Source organism: Peromyscus maniculatus, chromosome 13, assembly GCF_049852395.1.
Source record: "Peromyscus maniculatus bairdii isolate BWxNUB_F1_BW_parent chromosome 13, HU_Pman_BW_mat_3.1, whole genome shotgun sequence".
In the NCBI taxonomy this organism is placed as follows: Eukaryota; Metazoa; Chordata; class Mammalia; order Rodentia; family Cricetidae; genus Peromyscus; species Peromyscus maniculatus.
The window spans coordinates 55,602,228-55,617,081 of record NC_134864.1 but is presented as its reverse complement, the minus strand read 5'-3'; the positions used below and the strand labels follow the sequence as shown (position 1 = coordinate 55,617,081).

Genomic DNA, 14,854 nt, shown 5'->3' with positions numbered 1-14,854 from the left:
GACCAAGACAGGAGGATTCCAAGTTCAAGGCCCGCCTGGGCTACAGAGAATTCAGACCAGGGAAACTAAACCATGGGGTCACTTCACACTGGGTACAAGACGATAAGAAGCATTATCATTTCCGAAGCAACAGAGACCTGGAGTGGTCACCTGGCCAATACTAAGTGTGAGAGTGATAAGCACAATAAATAAGGAAGAAAAGACCCACAGAGATGACGTAAGTGTTGTTGGGGGGCCCACCACCCAGTTCCCAAATAAACCACTACCAGAGGCTTATTCTTACTTATTATTGTCCGGCCTTAGCTTTGCTTAGTTTCTAGCCAGCCGTCCTTAAATTAACCCATCTATCTTTTGCCTCTGGGCTTTTCCCATTCTCTTACTTCTGTAAATCTTACTCTTTTGTTGTTGTTGTTTGTTTTTTCGAGACGTGGTTTCTCTGTGTAGCTTTGGAGCCTATTCTGGAACTCGCTCTGTAGACCAGGCTGGCCTTGAACTCACAGAGATCTGCCTGTCTCTGCCTCCCAAGTGCTGGGACTTAAGGACGTGCGCCACCACTGCAGCCACTGCCCGGCATAAGTTTTACTCTTAGTCCATGCTTACTGTGTAGCTGATCCCTGGAGTCCTTCTCTGACTGCTAGCTCTTAGATCTCTCCTCCCAGATTTCTCCCTCTATACATTCTCTCTGCCTGCTAGTCCCACCTATCCTTTCTCCTGCTTTGCTTTTGGCCATTCAGCTCTTTAATAGACCATCAGGTGTTTTAGACAGGCACAGTAACACAGCTTCATAGAGTTAAACAAATGCAACATGAACCAAAGTAACACACCTTAAAATAATATTCTACTACACATAAGGGAAACCAGGAGACCCATGTCCCCAGGACTTTTTGACTATTATTGGAGACACACTTGCTATCTTATCTAGGCTAGTTTTGAACTTGGGATCTTCCCACCTCAGCCACTCAAAAATTGCTTACAGGAGCTGGACCTAGTAGCACACGCCTTTAATCCCAGCACCCAGGAGGCAGAGGCAGGAGGAACTCAGTGAGTTTGAGGCCAGCCTGGTCTACATAGTGAGTTCCAGGACAGCCAGGGCTATATAGAGAGACCCTCATCTCAAAACAAAACAAAACCAAAACAAGAACAACATTGTGAGTATGTCTAGGTGAGAACACTACTTCCTTGAATTGAATTTTCCTTCTATTTTAAATGAGAGGATCAAAGTAACAATACCAAGTGACCTAATTTGTAATGTAACAATCCTCTGCTTCCTGTCTTCATGAAGCAAATGGCTCTCCTCAGCACATGCTACCAACCCACATGATGCTCTGCCCAAGATTACCGCACAGACCAACCATGGACTGAATCCTGTGAATCAGGGAACTAAAATCTCTTCTCCTCTAAAAACAATGATGTGCCTGTATGTGGCATGATGATACATGCCTATAATCCCACTATTCAGGAGGCTGAGTTGTAGAGGGTCACAGACTAAGAACTGGTTAGTTCTCTTCTTTGGGAGGCTCACACCCACCTATAACCCCAGCTGATGCCCTCTTCTGGCCTCCGAGGGCACTTGCACTCATGTGCACATTAATTAAAAAATTAAACCTTAAAAATGCAGCAAATGGCCGGGCGGTGGTGGCGCACGCCTTTAATCCCAGCACTCAGGAGGCAGAGCCAGGAGGATCTCTGTGAGTTCGAGGCCAGCCTGGGCTACCAAGTGAGTTCCAGGAAAGGCGCAAAGCTACACAGAGAAACCCTGTCTCGAAAAAAATAAAAACAAAAACAAAAACAAAAAAATGCAGCAAATGCAGATAAGCACTGGAGGATTCCTATTGCAAATCACCCTCTGGAGCGATGGAAGGATCTTTCTACTAGCACTTGGAGGAGACCGGATCTGGTGTTGGTGTGGGCCCAGGATTCTGTTTATGTCTTTCCTCAGGACAATGAAGTTCCTCTTTGGATTCCTGAGCTCTGTGCTTGCCCTGTGGCTGCTGCTGAAGCCCAACATAGCAAAGATCTATTGGGCCTTCGTAAAAAACTCTCCCCTTCTGATGCCAATGGGGATTGAGAGCCCAATATAGCCAGCTTTGGCAAGCATTAACATAAACCTAGGAACTGTAGCCATGTGGTTGGATTCTCCAGAAGGTAATGTATGGTAACTGCTTTTTCAAGTATGTTTGAGAACATGTCACCCAGACACCTTGGAGATTAAGGATAACCCTGAAGGTCACTGACCTCCATTTGTTAACAGTTGCATGCTAGCTTAACCTTTTCATTTTCACAATCCTCGTCAAGCTGCTGTAGTACCTACTTTTCAGGAGTGGCTCTGTGCAACATTTATTGGCCTTCTGAAATTCATTTAGCCCCCTTTGAAGATACCTTAAAATTTATGAGCCTAAATGTAGCCATTATAAGACCATTAGTTCTGCTCCTTGTGAGCTGCCTGTTTTTTCTTTATGGTTCTTAGTTGTTCTTTTGCAGAGCTGCCTGATTAAGTCGTGCTGGGATCAAGGAAAATGGACCTTGGCAGTTTGTGTTCCTGGAGTTGTATCCATGTCAGTGGATGCCCACACACTCCAGAAGAGAATTTGACATTGCTGCTGCCGTTGTTGCTGTTATAGCAGAGGCGGCCACTGCTGCTACTATTTCTGGGATTACCATTTCATAATTGCTTACTACAGCTAGCACAGTGGAGACCCTGGCAGCAAAAGTATCTACCACAGTTAATTAATCTTTCATTTTATTGGGCATGATAAATTTAATTCAATAGTTATATACATTTCGATTGGCTTTGAAAATTATAAATTTATAAACTCAAGTCCATCTGCTTTTGGGATACCATCTTACAAGGACTTCCATTTGCAGTAAGGCTCATTAAGGAAGGGAATGAATGGCTCAGTTGCCTTTAGTCCACTGGCTATGGGTGGGTTAGGACTTCTGTTGGTCTTTTCTGTGTCGAACACACAGACTGCAAGCCCAGCGCCACTTTGAGATCTTTGGCAGCAGTTAACTCTGCAGCTCACACACGATTGAGTCTGTATGATAATGAGTATTCAGAGACAGGTAATGCCTGGGGGGAGCTCACCAACCTAAGACAGAGCCTGCCTGTGTGGCCTGGGCAGGCGTCTCCATGATGGGTAAGGTGACTTGCTGATGTCCCACAAAACCTAAGTAAGTCAGCTCATTTATTAGTAAAAGGAGGACCTGTAGGGCCCTGGCCCCTGTTTTGGGTAACTGTTGCCTTGCTTGCTGACCCTGACCTTGATATCCTCCCTATGCTAATTCCCTCCGGGGTTCCACCCTCCTGAATGCTTAATGGAAGTTCCTTGTCTGTGTATCCTGCATAATGGGCATTAACAGCTTAGATGCAAGATTGTAAAACATCGGTAGCGAACTTCTGCCCTCCAGGCTTCTCCCATTGTGCTGTAAGCCTGTGTTTAAGACCTCCTCCCTCTTTCAATAAATGACATTCGGCATAATTAAAAAAAAAATATAGCAAAAACAAACAGCTTGAAGAGAATTCTTTTAGACTTGACATACAATTATAGTTACCACTTTCCAACCAACCAGGTTATTTTTGTGCGTCCTGAAAAGCAGTTCATGCTACCAGCCGAGAGCTGGGTGTATGTTACCCCCACTGAATACCTTGAATATTTCTTCCCAAAACTTCCACATAGTTCTGATCCTTTAAGACTTCCTGGTCACTCTTCTCCAATTCACGTTCTGGCTTCTTGATTATTTTCTGTGGATTGACTAAAAGCTGAGCTTTCTCCTTCTTTATTTTAGTTCCTATAAAAAAAATGTACAAAATATAAGATATTAATTCTTTTTTTTTTTTTTTGAGACAGGGTTTCACAGTTTCACAGATCTGGCTGTCCTGGAACTCTTTCTGTAGACCAGGCTGGCCTTGAACTCAGAGATCTGCCTGCCTCTGCCTCCCACAGGATGCTGGGATTAAAGGCGTGCACCACCACCAGCTGGCATGAATTCTTTCTAAATATTACATTAGAGCCATCCAGATGGTTCAGCAGATAAACTGTGCACCACATCAGCCTGACGGAGCGCACAGGGGAAGAGAACCACTTCCAGAGAGTTGTCCTCTCACCACCATGCGCATGTTACACGTCAGCAGACAAACTACGCGAAATGCACAATCAGTACATAAAGCTGAGGGGAAGACAATGCCTTACCTTTCATTAAAAGTGCTAAGTCAGGGCTGGAGAGATGGCTCAGCACCTCTAAGGTGTGCTCTAAGAGCACTCGCTGCTCTAGTGAAGATCTGGGTTCAGTTCCCAGCACCCACATGGCAGCTCACAACTGGCTGCAATTTGAGGCTTGGGGTGTCCAATGCGCTGTTCTGGCCTCCAGGGGCACCAGGCACACATGTGGTATCCAGGCAGGCCAAAAACATTAAGAAAAAAAATATAGGGCTGGAGAGACAGCTCAGCGGTTAAGAGCTCTGATTGCTCTTCCAGAGGACTCGGTTCAATTTCCAGCACCCACAATGGCAGCTCACAACTGCCTATAACTCCAAGATCGGACACCCTTACACAGACGTCCATGCAGGTGAAACACCAACACATAAAATAAAAAATTATTTTAAAAAACCAAAATAAAATGTTATAAAAAAAGGAAAAAATACATATGACTAAGTTAAACACTTTCAACACTTTCTTTATTTGCTGGGTGGCACACACCTTTAATCCCAGCACTCGTGAGGTAGAGGTAGGTGGATCTCTGTGAGTTCGAGGCCAGCTTGGTCTACAGAGAGAGTTCCAGCACAGCCAGGGCTGTTATAGAGAAACCCTGTCTCAAAAAAAAAAAAAAAAAAAAAAAAGAGAGGTTTATTTGGGGTGAATGGGTAGTTATTATTTTCCACCACCACTAAGCATTTCATTTTGGATAAGGCTTTATAGTTTCAATTAGACTTCAAAAGAAGTAAACTAAAAAAAAATCAGAGCAGATTTACTTAGTCTTGCTAGAGTAAATATTCTGTATTATGTTATTAAGAATGAGGGGAGTTGGGGATTTAGCTCAGTGGTAGAATGATGGGATCTGCCAGGCAGCGGTGGTGCAGGCCTTTAATCCCAGCACTCAGGAGGCAGAAGCAGGTGTGTATCTGTGAGTTCAACGCCAGCCTGGTATAAAGAACAAGTCCCAAGACAGCCAGAGCTACACAGAGAAACCTTGTTTTGAAAAGTAACAACAAAGATGTGATCCATAAGCATCTCTTCAACTGTACAATCACACATACCTCCTTCTCTATCAAAAATGTGATTGAGAACATCATCATCTCCCACAAACTGAACATCCAGGACCTTAGCTTCCTTTAATTGCAGTGTGTTCATCATGGCCAACCTAAACAAAGTAGTAAGTCAATGTCATGAAGAATTCATACCAAATAAACATTCATGAAATGAATACATATATTTACTTAATATTTTTGCCGGGCGGTGGTGGCACACGCCTTTAATCCCAGCACTCGGGAGGCAGAGGCAGGCGGATCTCTGTGAGTTCGAGGCCAGCCTGGGTTACCAAGTGAGTCCCAGGAAAGGCGCAAAGCTACACAGAGAAACCCTGTCTCGAAAAACCAAAAAAAAAAAAAAAAAAAAAAAAAAAATTTAAAGGTAGGGATACTATGCACTATTCTATTCTGTTAGTATGGCCTGCTGTGGAATAATCCTTTTATACACTGTGAAGATCTGTTGCTGTGATTGGTTTAATAAACAAGCTGATTGCCCAATAGCTGAACAGGATAAAGTTAGGCGGGAAGCAGCGCAGAGGAGGCTGAGGAAGCAGGGCACGTGTAGAAAATGCGGCAGTAACAAGCCATGAGCCACACAGCAAAGCACAGGTAAGAAACATGGGTTAATTTAAATGTAAGAGTTAGCTAGTAACAAGCCTGAGCTATTGGCAGAGCATTTATAAGTAATATTAAACCTCTGTGTCGGTTATTTGGGACTGGTGGCAATGTCCTTCAATAACGGCTTGTGATTGGGACATGGAAGCCAAGCCCCTTCCTTCCCAAATTGCTTTTGGTCATAGTCTTTACCATGCAAGAGGAAACCAAACTAGGACATGCTTTCATAAATCCCATTTCTGCATTTTCTTCTGGGAAAAAACAAACCAACGCACAAGATCAACAACAAAAAACTAATTACTATCTCTCACAACTTACTTATTACACAGATAGCTAAATGTTGCAAAATTCTGTTTAATAACCAGCACAATTGAGTAGCTTTTTTTATTTACCTTGTAGGGTGCTATGCATTCTGCAGCTTGAAACTTCAGTCACCTGCAACTAGAAGTCAGTCAAGGTTAGTTAGTAGGTAGAGGAAAGCAACAGGGTAACCCCACCCCCAAAGTCAAGCAGCGTAACAACATGGTGCATAGACAATTGTCCCCAAGAAACTAAAGCTGCTACGATGGCATAAAGAGGACAAAATAGTAACAGGCTGAAGAAACCAAGACCAAGGAAAACATTTCGACTGGCAAGAGGAAGGCCAGAGGAGGAAGCTAAGCCTTACTATGAGCTCCATACAGTTTTCAGCACTTTGTTTTCTGTTGTTGTGAAACAGGGTCTTGTTATGTAGCCAAGGCTAGCCTTGAACTCAAAATTCTCCTGCTCTACCTCTCAAGTGCTGGGATCATAAACAAGTGCCACCAAGCCCAGCTCTTTACAGTTATTCTGATTTCACCTTCAGAGCACTAAGAGGCTATACTTTGTAGGGAAAAACAACAAATATTTCATCCATATAGTCAGAACCACATCTAGTGAAGCATGTCCTTCTTGGGTCATTTTATAGTCATAATGCTGCTTTCTAGAGAATCCAAGGATATTAAGCAAAATGTGTAGTGCATCTATAGAGTATCTGTAGGAAGAAACTAATCATTTATATTTGAATGAAAAGGGTTTTTTTGTTTTGTTTTGTTTTTTGCAGGGACTATATGTGAGATACTGTATTAGTACCTTTAGATACACCAGAAACTAAGTAAGAGTCAAGTACATATTTGTGTATGTGTGCAATTGCTCTACTTTATAAACAGGGTGTCAGCTAAATATTAAATGATTTGTTAAAATTCACACAATTAGAAACCAGTTTTGACTGACTCCTAAATTCCTGATCACTTGATTATATAGTTTGTTCCTTTTTCATTTACCTTGTAAAGCATTTCTTGCCACTGAATAAAAATCTTCCCCTAATTGCTTGTTCTGCTCTCTGAAAACTATTCATAACATGTCATCATAAAACAACATTTGGCTCTGAACTTCAGGGCAATGAGAGGAGAGGTGGTGGTGGGGTAACACAGAAGACTGGTACATAGTTTTCATTAGCAAAGCTAAAGAATTTTTGGGAGTGAATTTTCAAGACTTTTATAAAAATATTCTAGGTAACTAAATATTAGCACAGGCCATTTCCTTGTGGTATGTATTGTGTATGTATACGTGTGGAGATCAGAGGACGACCTCTGATGTCGTATTCCTCAGGAGTCATTCATCTTATTGTTGAGACAGGATCTCTTTTTAGCCTCGGGCTGGTAGAGTAGGCTGGTTGACCAGCAAGCCCCAGGAATGTCTCTGCCTCCCCAACAGCTAGGATCGCACCAAAACTTTTGGGGTTTTTGTTGTTGTTGTTGCTGTTAATGTGGGTTCTAGGGATTGACCTCAGGTCCTTGGGTTTGCCAGGCAAGCACGTTACCAAATGAGCCATCTCTCTGATACCTACTGCATTTTATATTTACTCTGTGTGTGTGTGTGTGTGTGTGTGTGTGTGTGTGTGTGTGTGTGTGTGTGAGAGAGAGAGAGAGAGAGAGAGAGAGAGAGAGAGAGAGAGAGAGAGAGACACACACAGACAGACACACAGACAGAGAGAAGCAATGATCTCATCAATTCCAGACTGGCCTCCAACCAAAGAGAACCTTGAACTTCTGATTCTGCTTCCATCTCCCAAGAGAGCTAGGTGCCCACACCACCATGCTTGGCTTATATGGTGCTATGGATGCACCGTATCCATATACATTTATGGTGAAAGGGCTTCTAGCATGCTAAGCCAAGCACTCCATCAATCATGCTACAGCCCTAGTCCCTTAATTTACTTTTTGTGATGGTCTCACTTTATAATACAAGCTGGCTTTGAACTCATGATTCCACTGCCTCAGCTTCAAGAGCAGTGGGATCACAGCCACCAGACCCAGATCTAGTATTTTCATCACCTACTAAGGTGAGCTGCCCCGTGTGGTCAAGGCGAGCACCATGAACGCAGCCCAACACAAAATTGTAAACTTAAACATTATGAGTTCTTTTGGCAATTTTTTATTTTGGGGGTAACTGAATTATGATGTTCTTACCCATGAACTTTTTAGAAACAGCAATATTGTATCAAAATATCAAAAGCGCTGCATATGCCTGTCCTAGCCCGACTCAGCCTAGTTTGCTGATGCATTTATGTATACAACATACACGGGTTTTGTTTCGAGACAGGGTTTCCCTGTGTAGTTTTGGTGCCTATCCTGGATCTCGCTCTGTAGCTCAGGCTGGCCTCGAACTCACATAGATCCACCTGGCTCTGCCTCCCCAGTGCTGGGATTAAAGGCGTGCGCCACTACCGCCACCCGGCAACATATCAAAATTTAAACAATTAAACAAAATTTAAGATATTTTATGCAGTACAAACAGAATCACCGCAATTGAAATTTCTACCAAAACCTCACGAGGAACTCTCCTTTCCAACAATTCCCGAGAAAAACACTATCTAACAAACACACAAAATATAAATATGGGGAGCTGAGAAGATGGCTCGGTAGATAAAAGCACTTGGCCCACAAGTGTCAGAATGGAAGCTGAGGTCCTTGTAGCCATTTAAAAGTTTGGGGGGGGGGGAGCCTGGAGAGATGGTTCAGCGGTTAAGAGCACTGACTGCTCTTCCAGAGGTCCTGAGTTCAGTTCCCAGCAACCACATGGTGGCTCACAACCATCTGTAATGAGATCTGACACGCGGGCAGAACACTCTACACATAATAAATAAATAAATAAATCTTTAAAAAAAAAAGTTTGAGGGGCACTCAGAACTGGGGAGGCAGAGAATGGGGATCCCTGAGGCAAGCTGGCTACCTGGGCTAGCCAAACCAGTAAGGCGCGGGCTTCAGTGAGAGACCTAGCTTCAGTAAACAACATAATGAGCAATCGAGAAAGCCAACTAAAATTAACCTCTGCCCTCCACATACTACCTGCACATATGCACCGACTTCCACAAACATACGATGCCCAAACCACACCCACCCACAAGCAACCGATGAAACCGATATTCCCTGTGGGGTGAAAGGGCCAGTTCTCTCTCCCTAGTCAACAAGGCAAATACAGCAGCACCGAGCGTTAGCAGCAATGCGCTTCCCTCTGGGAGCAAACACGTTTTACAACCCAGCACGGTCCCAAGGCGACTGCGGAGTGAGGGCACCCAGCGGGGATGACAGCACACACTCCAGCAGTCGTTCGATCCCGCGACCCCTTGGGGCCACAGCCCTCACAGTGCCCTCTCCCCTGCTAGAGCGCTTTGCTCCTTTCCGTACACGTCCTGCTCCTTCTCTTTCCAACGAGAGGGACGGGTTAGCCGGGGGGACAGGCGTGCTGCGTGCAGGAGCGCTCGCCCCGGGACAGATCGACGCGCGTGGCTGTCGCAGACAGCGCCTCTTACGGGTGAGGCCCCCGAGGGGCTGCGGTCCACGGTCTCCCCTTCTCCCGCCGCGGTGCGCGAGCAAGCGAAGCCGGCGGCCCTGCCGGGGGCCTGGGGAAGCGCGCAGCGAGCCCGGGGCTGCAGCACGGACGCACCCGGGACTCACCTCACTAGTCCGGGGCTGGTGGGAAGGAGCACGGCCGCGAAGGCCCCACGCCGGGCCAGGCAGGACGCCCGCCGCCGCCGGAGACCGCGCAGGGAGCCGCAGAGCGAGGCCGACTTCTCCGGGGAGCTCCGACGTCGGACCCCGGAGCCCAGCGCGGCCGGGAGGTGCGAGCAGCGCACCGATGTTCTCGCCCCGCCCCCCGGGGGGGCGGTGCCCTAAGAGACCAATAAGGAGCCGAGTCGGCAAGAGCGACAGCCCCGCAGACCCGTTGACACAAGCCAGGGGTCCTCGCTCAGCCGGAAAACAGATCCCCACATACTGGGTTCCGGGGCTTTCCTCGCCTCTTCCGTTTCCGTCTCCGGGGGAAGGGATCCGAGTCTCTCGCTTTAGGGGATCGTGCTCGGTGGCGCGATTGATTGATTGTTGTTTTATGGCAATCTTAATGTGGTTAGCCTAGCCACCCCGAGGAAAAAGATAATGAAAATGGATTCGCTTAAAGAACACCACACAGTTTGGCTTATTTGATGCAAAGGGATCTCAAGGGTTTGCGGGATGGAGGAGCCAGGGCATGAGTGTGGAGATGGGATCATACAACTAATGAAGTGAAGAGACGAGGTGGAAAGGGGGGTTTATACAGAGAAAATGAGGAATAGGAATGAGCCTGGCCGGGATACAGAGCAGTATTTGTTCACTAACAGGATTACGTCATTTGGACTCAATTCAAACAAAGTACACTTAGTACCCAGGAGTAAGGACACAATACTCAGGTAGATAAAAGATCCCTCTGTCCTCGGATAGCTGAATGAGAAGATACTGACCAGACAATAATGAGAAAAGGCAACTAGAGTGATAACTGACTGCGAAGAGCACTGGCCTATGAGCTGTAAGGTGCTCGGCCATTAAGATCGTAGCAACTAAAGTGACTCCGTTTTGGCCCAAGCAACCATGGCTGTCACCAACTTGAGTTTCTTAAGGCAGTCCCAGGAAGTTAAGCCCGTTAAACTGGTCCAGGAAATGCTGACCACTGAAGCCCCTTTGCCTTTTCCCAGGACTGTAGCTTTTGTAAAATGATGACCTAACTGCTTATTTTGGCTTCTGTGAGCAGGATGTCTCGCACAAGATTTGTCTTTCGAATATGTTCGGCTTATTCACACAAACTGTTTTTGTTTTTTCAAGACAGGGTTTCACAGTGTAACCGAGGCTGTCCTGAAACTCGCTCTGTAGACCAGGTTGGCCTTGGACTCAGAGATCCGCCTGCCTGCCTTAGCTGCTGAGTGTTAGTGTTGGGATTAAAGGCATGCACCACCCCCACCTACCCACGCAAACATTTTTTCAAGTTAAACAGACATCTCCCCGCGCTGGGAACAGTTGTTTGGACAGAACTGCCGAGGCTGGTTCCACTGTCTCTGGTAAGGATGCCCTGGAAGCTTGCAGCCTGGGAAGTTGGCACTGGTGGAGGAGGTTCAGGGGGTCCTAGAGAGCAGAAGCCAAGAGCTAGCACTCACTCTGTGGGCCCCGAGATGATCTCTGAGGCCAGGGACACGCAGCCTCAAGGTATTGATGGGTATTGATGCCCATGGGTATCAACAGACACACAGGCTAGACACGCGTTGTTTAGGGATCGTGGTGGCAGTGTGGTCCTAAAGAACACAAAGTTCCAATTTTTCTGTCATTTCACTGGGCTTTGTAACAAGAGGGCTCACGGCTTGTGGCTGCTTCGCTATCATATCAACATCACCTTAAGGTTTTGGTTTTTTTTTTTTTTTTTTAGCATATCAAGGCCGGTCCTTGGCTAGGTTGGTAGCTGGGCTGCCGGGTGGCCTGCCTCTAGCTCTTACCTTCTATCTCACGTGCATTACGTTATTCCAAGTCGCACAAAATGGTTTCTGCGTTACACAGAATGGTTTTTAAGTTATGTCCCTGACATTGGAGCACAGGAGTATCTCATTAAAAGACCAGAAGGAATCAGGGACCGTTTCCTTAAAGGAAGACATCTTTAAACTGAAACCTGCGGCCTTAATTGGTTGAAGTCAAATGTGAAAGCTGAAGTTTTCCAGGAAGAATGAAAATAGGTAAGAAAGTGTCTAATTCTCAGATACTGGGACACAAGGCTGAGGTGCCCATTTAACATATCAAAGTGGAGGCTGACTGCCAGGTTCTCCCAGCATCCCTTAGTCCCTTCCTGTCACAGGGTCCTCCCGGCTTGCACACCCTGTCCCCTACTGTTGTAGGAATTTAGCTAGTCACTGTGTCTAGGGTAAACCGAGTGAAGAGTTGTTTTTTAGAAGTACTCTGACCTTGAAGAGTCTTTGTGGAAAACAGTGATTGTTCTCCATGATTTGGAGAACTGGTTTCCAGAAGGAGCTTTGCAGCCTTCACATGACTTCGGTCACAGGATGCCTCTGACACACCTAAGGATAATTGCAAGTCAAGGACTCAAGTCTCCAGGGCATGTGATGCTTTCCTTCAGAGAGACACAGATTAGATAGGACCTCGTTTGATATGAGGAAATACTTTACCCAAAAAACAATGTCGTGTAACAATAAATATGCCTTTGTACAGCTGTTGGGGTTCAGTTCATCAGAGTCCAGACCTTCCTGATGCCACACGGGCTTTAAAATCTCATCTCAGAGTGACCTCTTTCTTCAGCCGACCCCTACAACACAGTACACCCAGACACCCTCCCCTGAACTCTCCAGCCCGGAGGGCTGGGCTGCTCTCCCCTGTGTAATCCAGCCATTTTGGTCGCCCACTCCTTTTGTACCTTTATTCTCTCCGCTGCTGTGCCTGGTGCTGGTTTTATTTTATTTACTTATTTATTTAGATATTTCGAGACAGGGTTTCTCTGCGTAGCTTTGCGCCTTTCCTGGAGCTCATTTGGTAGCTCAGGCTGGCCTTGAACTCAGAGATCAGCCTGACTCTGCCTCCCAAGTGCTGGGATTAAAGGTGTACGCCACCACTGCCTGGCCTGGTGTTGGTTTTAAATGGGGCGCTTTGGTCACGAGGCACGAGCCACAACAAGAACCAGTGGCGCACGCCTTTAATCCCAGCACCCGGGAGGCAAGGAAGGCGGATCTCTGTGAGTTCGAGGCCAGCCTGGACTACAGAGTGAGATTCAGGAAAGGCTCCAAAGCTACACAGAGAAACCCTGTCTTGAAAAACCAAACAAAACAACAACAACAAAAGAGCCAGACCTGGGGAGAAGCAAGTGCAAAGAGCAAAGAGAGAGGTAGTGGGGGCAGGAGAGAACAGAGGGAGGAGGAGGAGGTGTCTGTGTCCAGGTTTTTATGGCGCAGGTGGGCTTACGGAGCTACGCCACACATGCGCAGATTGTGTGACCATGCTGCACATATTACACAATCACACAGCGCATGGATGAGCCCCTTGCTTGGCTACTGAACTGCGCATGTGCGGTCATGCAGCTGCAGGAGTGGCCAAGAATTCTAACACCTGGTCCCCCCTCTCCTTCCCCTTCTCCCCACATGGCCCAGCTCAGTCAGGGTCATGTCCACTTTGGACTCTCCCAGATGTCTCTGTCCCTGTCTCTACATACACTCTCCCTCTCACCTACAATAAACTCCAGGATACCTAGGAGCACTCATGCTCTTTTTATTTCTTTTTTCATTCAGTGTCAAGACTTGGCCCTGATATTATGAATTACAAGTTGGTAATTAGGGCAGTGGTCACATTTGTATTGAAAAATTATCTTTGGAATATAATAGTAGGAGGGAAGAAATGGAGTCAGACTATTTGGAAGCTGTTGGGAGCAGTGGTTCTCAACCTTCCTAATGCTGCGACCCTTTAATCCTCACGTTGTACTGACCCCAACTGTAAAATTACTTCATTGCTACTTCATAACTGTAATTTTTTTAAAAGATTTATTATGTGCACAGTGTTCTGTCTGCATGTACACCTGCATGCCAGAAGAGGGCACCAGATCTCATTACAGATGGTTGTGAGCCACCATGTGGGTGCTGGGAATTGAACTCAGGACCTCTGGAAGAGCAGCCAGTGCTCTTAACCCCTGAGCCATCTCTCCAGCCCCATAACTGTAATTTTGTTACTGTTTTGAATCATAATAAAAATACCTGATATGTACCCCCCAAAAGGGGTCATGACCCACAGGTTGAGAACCACTGTTCTAGAGTCCCGTGAGTTTGAGAACAGGGAGACAGTAACATGTAAAACAGGTAGGCCACAAGGCTCCTGTACTACTTGGCTGAGAAACTGGAGCGCAGAGGTAACCCACAGAGGATCCAGACTCTTATCATACTGGAATTGGATTGGCTGGGGGAAGGTGTGTATGGGGAGCCACTGGAAACTAACCATATATCCCTGGGATTAAGTTTTAAAAGTTTCGCTGGGCAGTGGTGGTGCACGCCTTTTATCCCAGCACTCGGGAGGCAGAGGCAGGCAGATCTCTATGAGTTTGAGGCCAGCCTGGGCTACAGAGTGAGATCCAGGAAAGGCGCAAAGCTACACAGAGAAACCTTGTCTTAAAAAACAAACAAAAAACAAAAACAAACAAAAAATTAAATAAATAAAAAATAATTTTTTAAAAAAAGTTTGGCTTCATGCATGCTAGGCAAGCACTCTCTCAACTGAGTTATATTCCCAGTCATGTCATCAATACTGTTTTGAATAAAGTGTTGCTTTGAAAAAGACAAACACACAGGACCAAGTGTACTCCCTACAACCTTGAAGAAGCTATACACCAAACTATGCAAAGCTCATATAAAAAGTTGCAGCTGGATAGCGGTGGCGCACGCCTTTAATCCCAGCACTCGGCAGGCAGGCGCATCTCTGTGAGTTCGAGGCCAGTCTGGTCTACTGAGCGAGATCCAGGACAGGCACCAAAACTACACAGAAAAACCTTGTCTCAAAAAACTCAATTTTTGCAAATATCATGAAAAGCTACACATACCAATTTGCTGGTCTTTGAAAACTCTGTTTTTATTCCTGGGGGCCCCCAAACAACATTGCTTTGGCACAAAACTAGAGGGCAGGATCATGTTGA

The 14,854-nt window shown here is 45.9% G+C and overlaps 1 protein-coding gene across 1 annotated transcript in view; it reads right to left on the bottom strand.

The window, feature by feature from the left end:
- Orc2 (origin recognition complex subunit 2) overlaps positions 1 to 10,038 on the bottom strand; it is a 41,424-nt gene extending 31,386 nt beyond the window's left edge. Inside the window, exons 1-4 of the mRNA XM_076550483.1 lie at positions 9,838 to 10,038; positions 6,253 to 6,301; positions 5,255 to 5,358; positions 3,646 to 3,789 (exon numbers count right to left, since the gene is read on the bottom strand). Of these exons, the coding sequence (XP_076406598.1) occupies positions 3,646 to 3,789; positions 5,255 to 5,351 (241 nt within the window). The 5' untranslated portion in view covers positions 5,352 to 5,358; positions 6,253 to 6,301; positions 9,838 to 10,038. The remainder of the gene's footprint in view (positions 1 to 3,645; positions 3,790 to 5,254; positions 5,359 to 6,252; positions 6,302 to 9,837) is intronic.
- Positions 10,039 to 14,854: the final 4,816 nt, after the last annotated feature.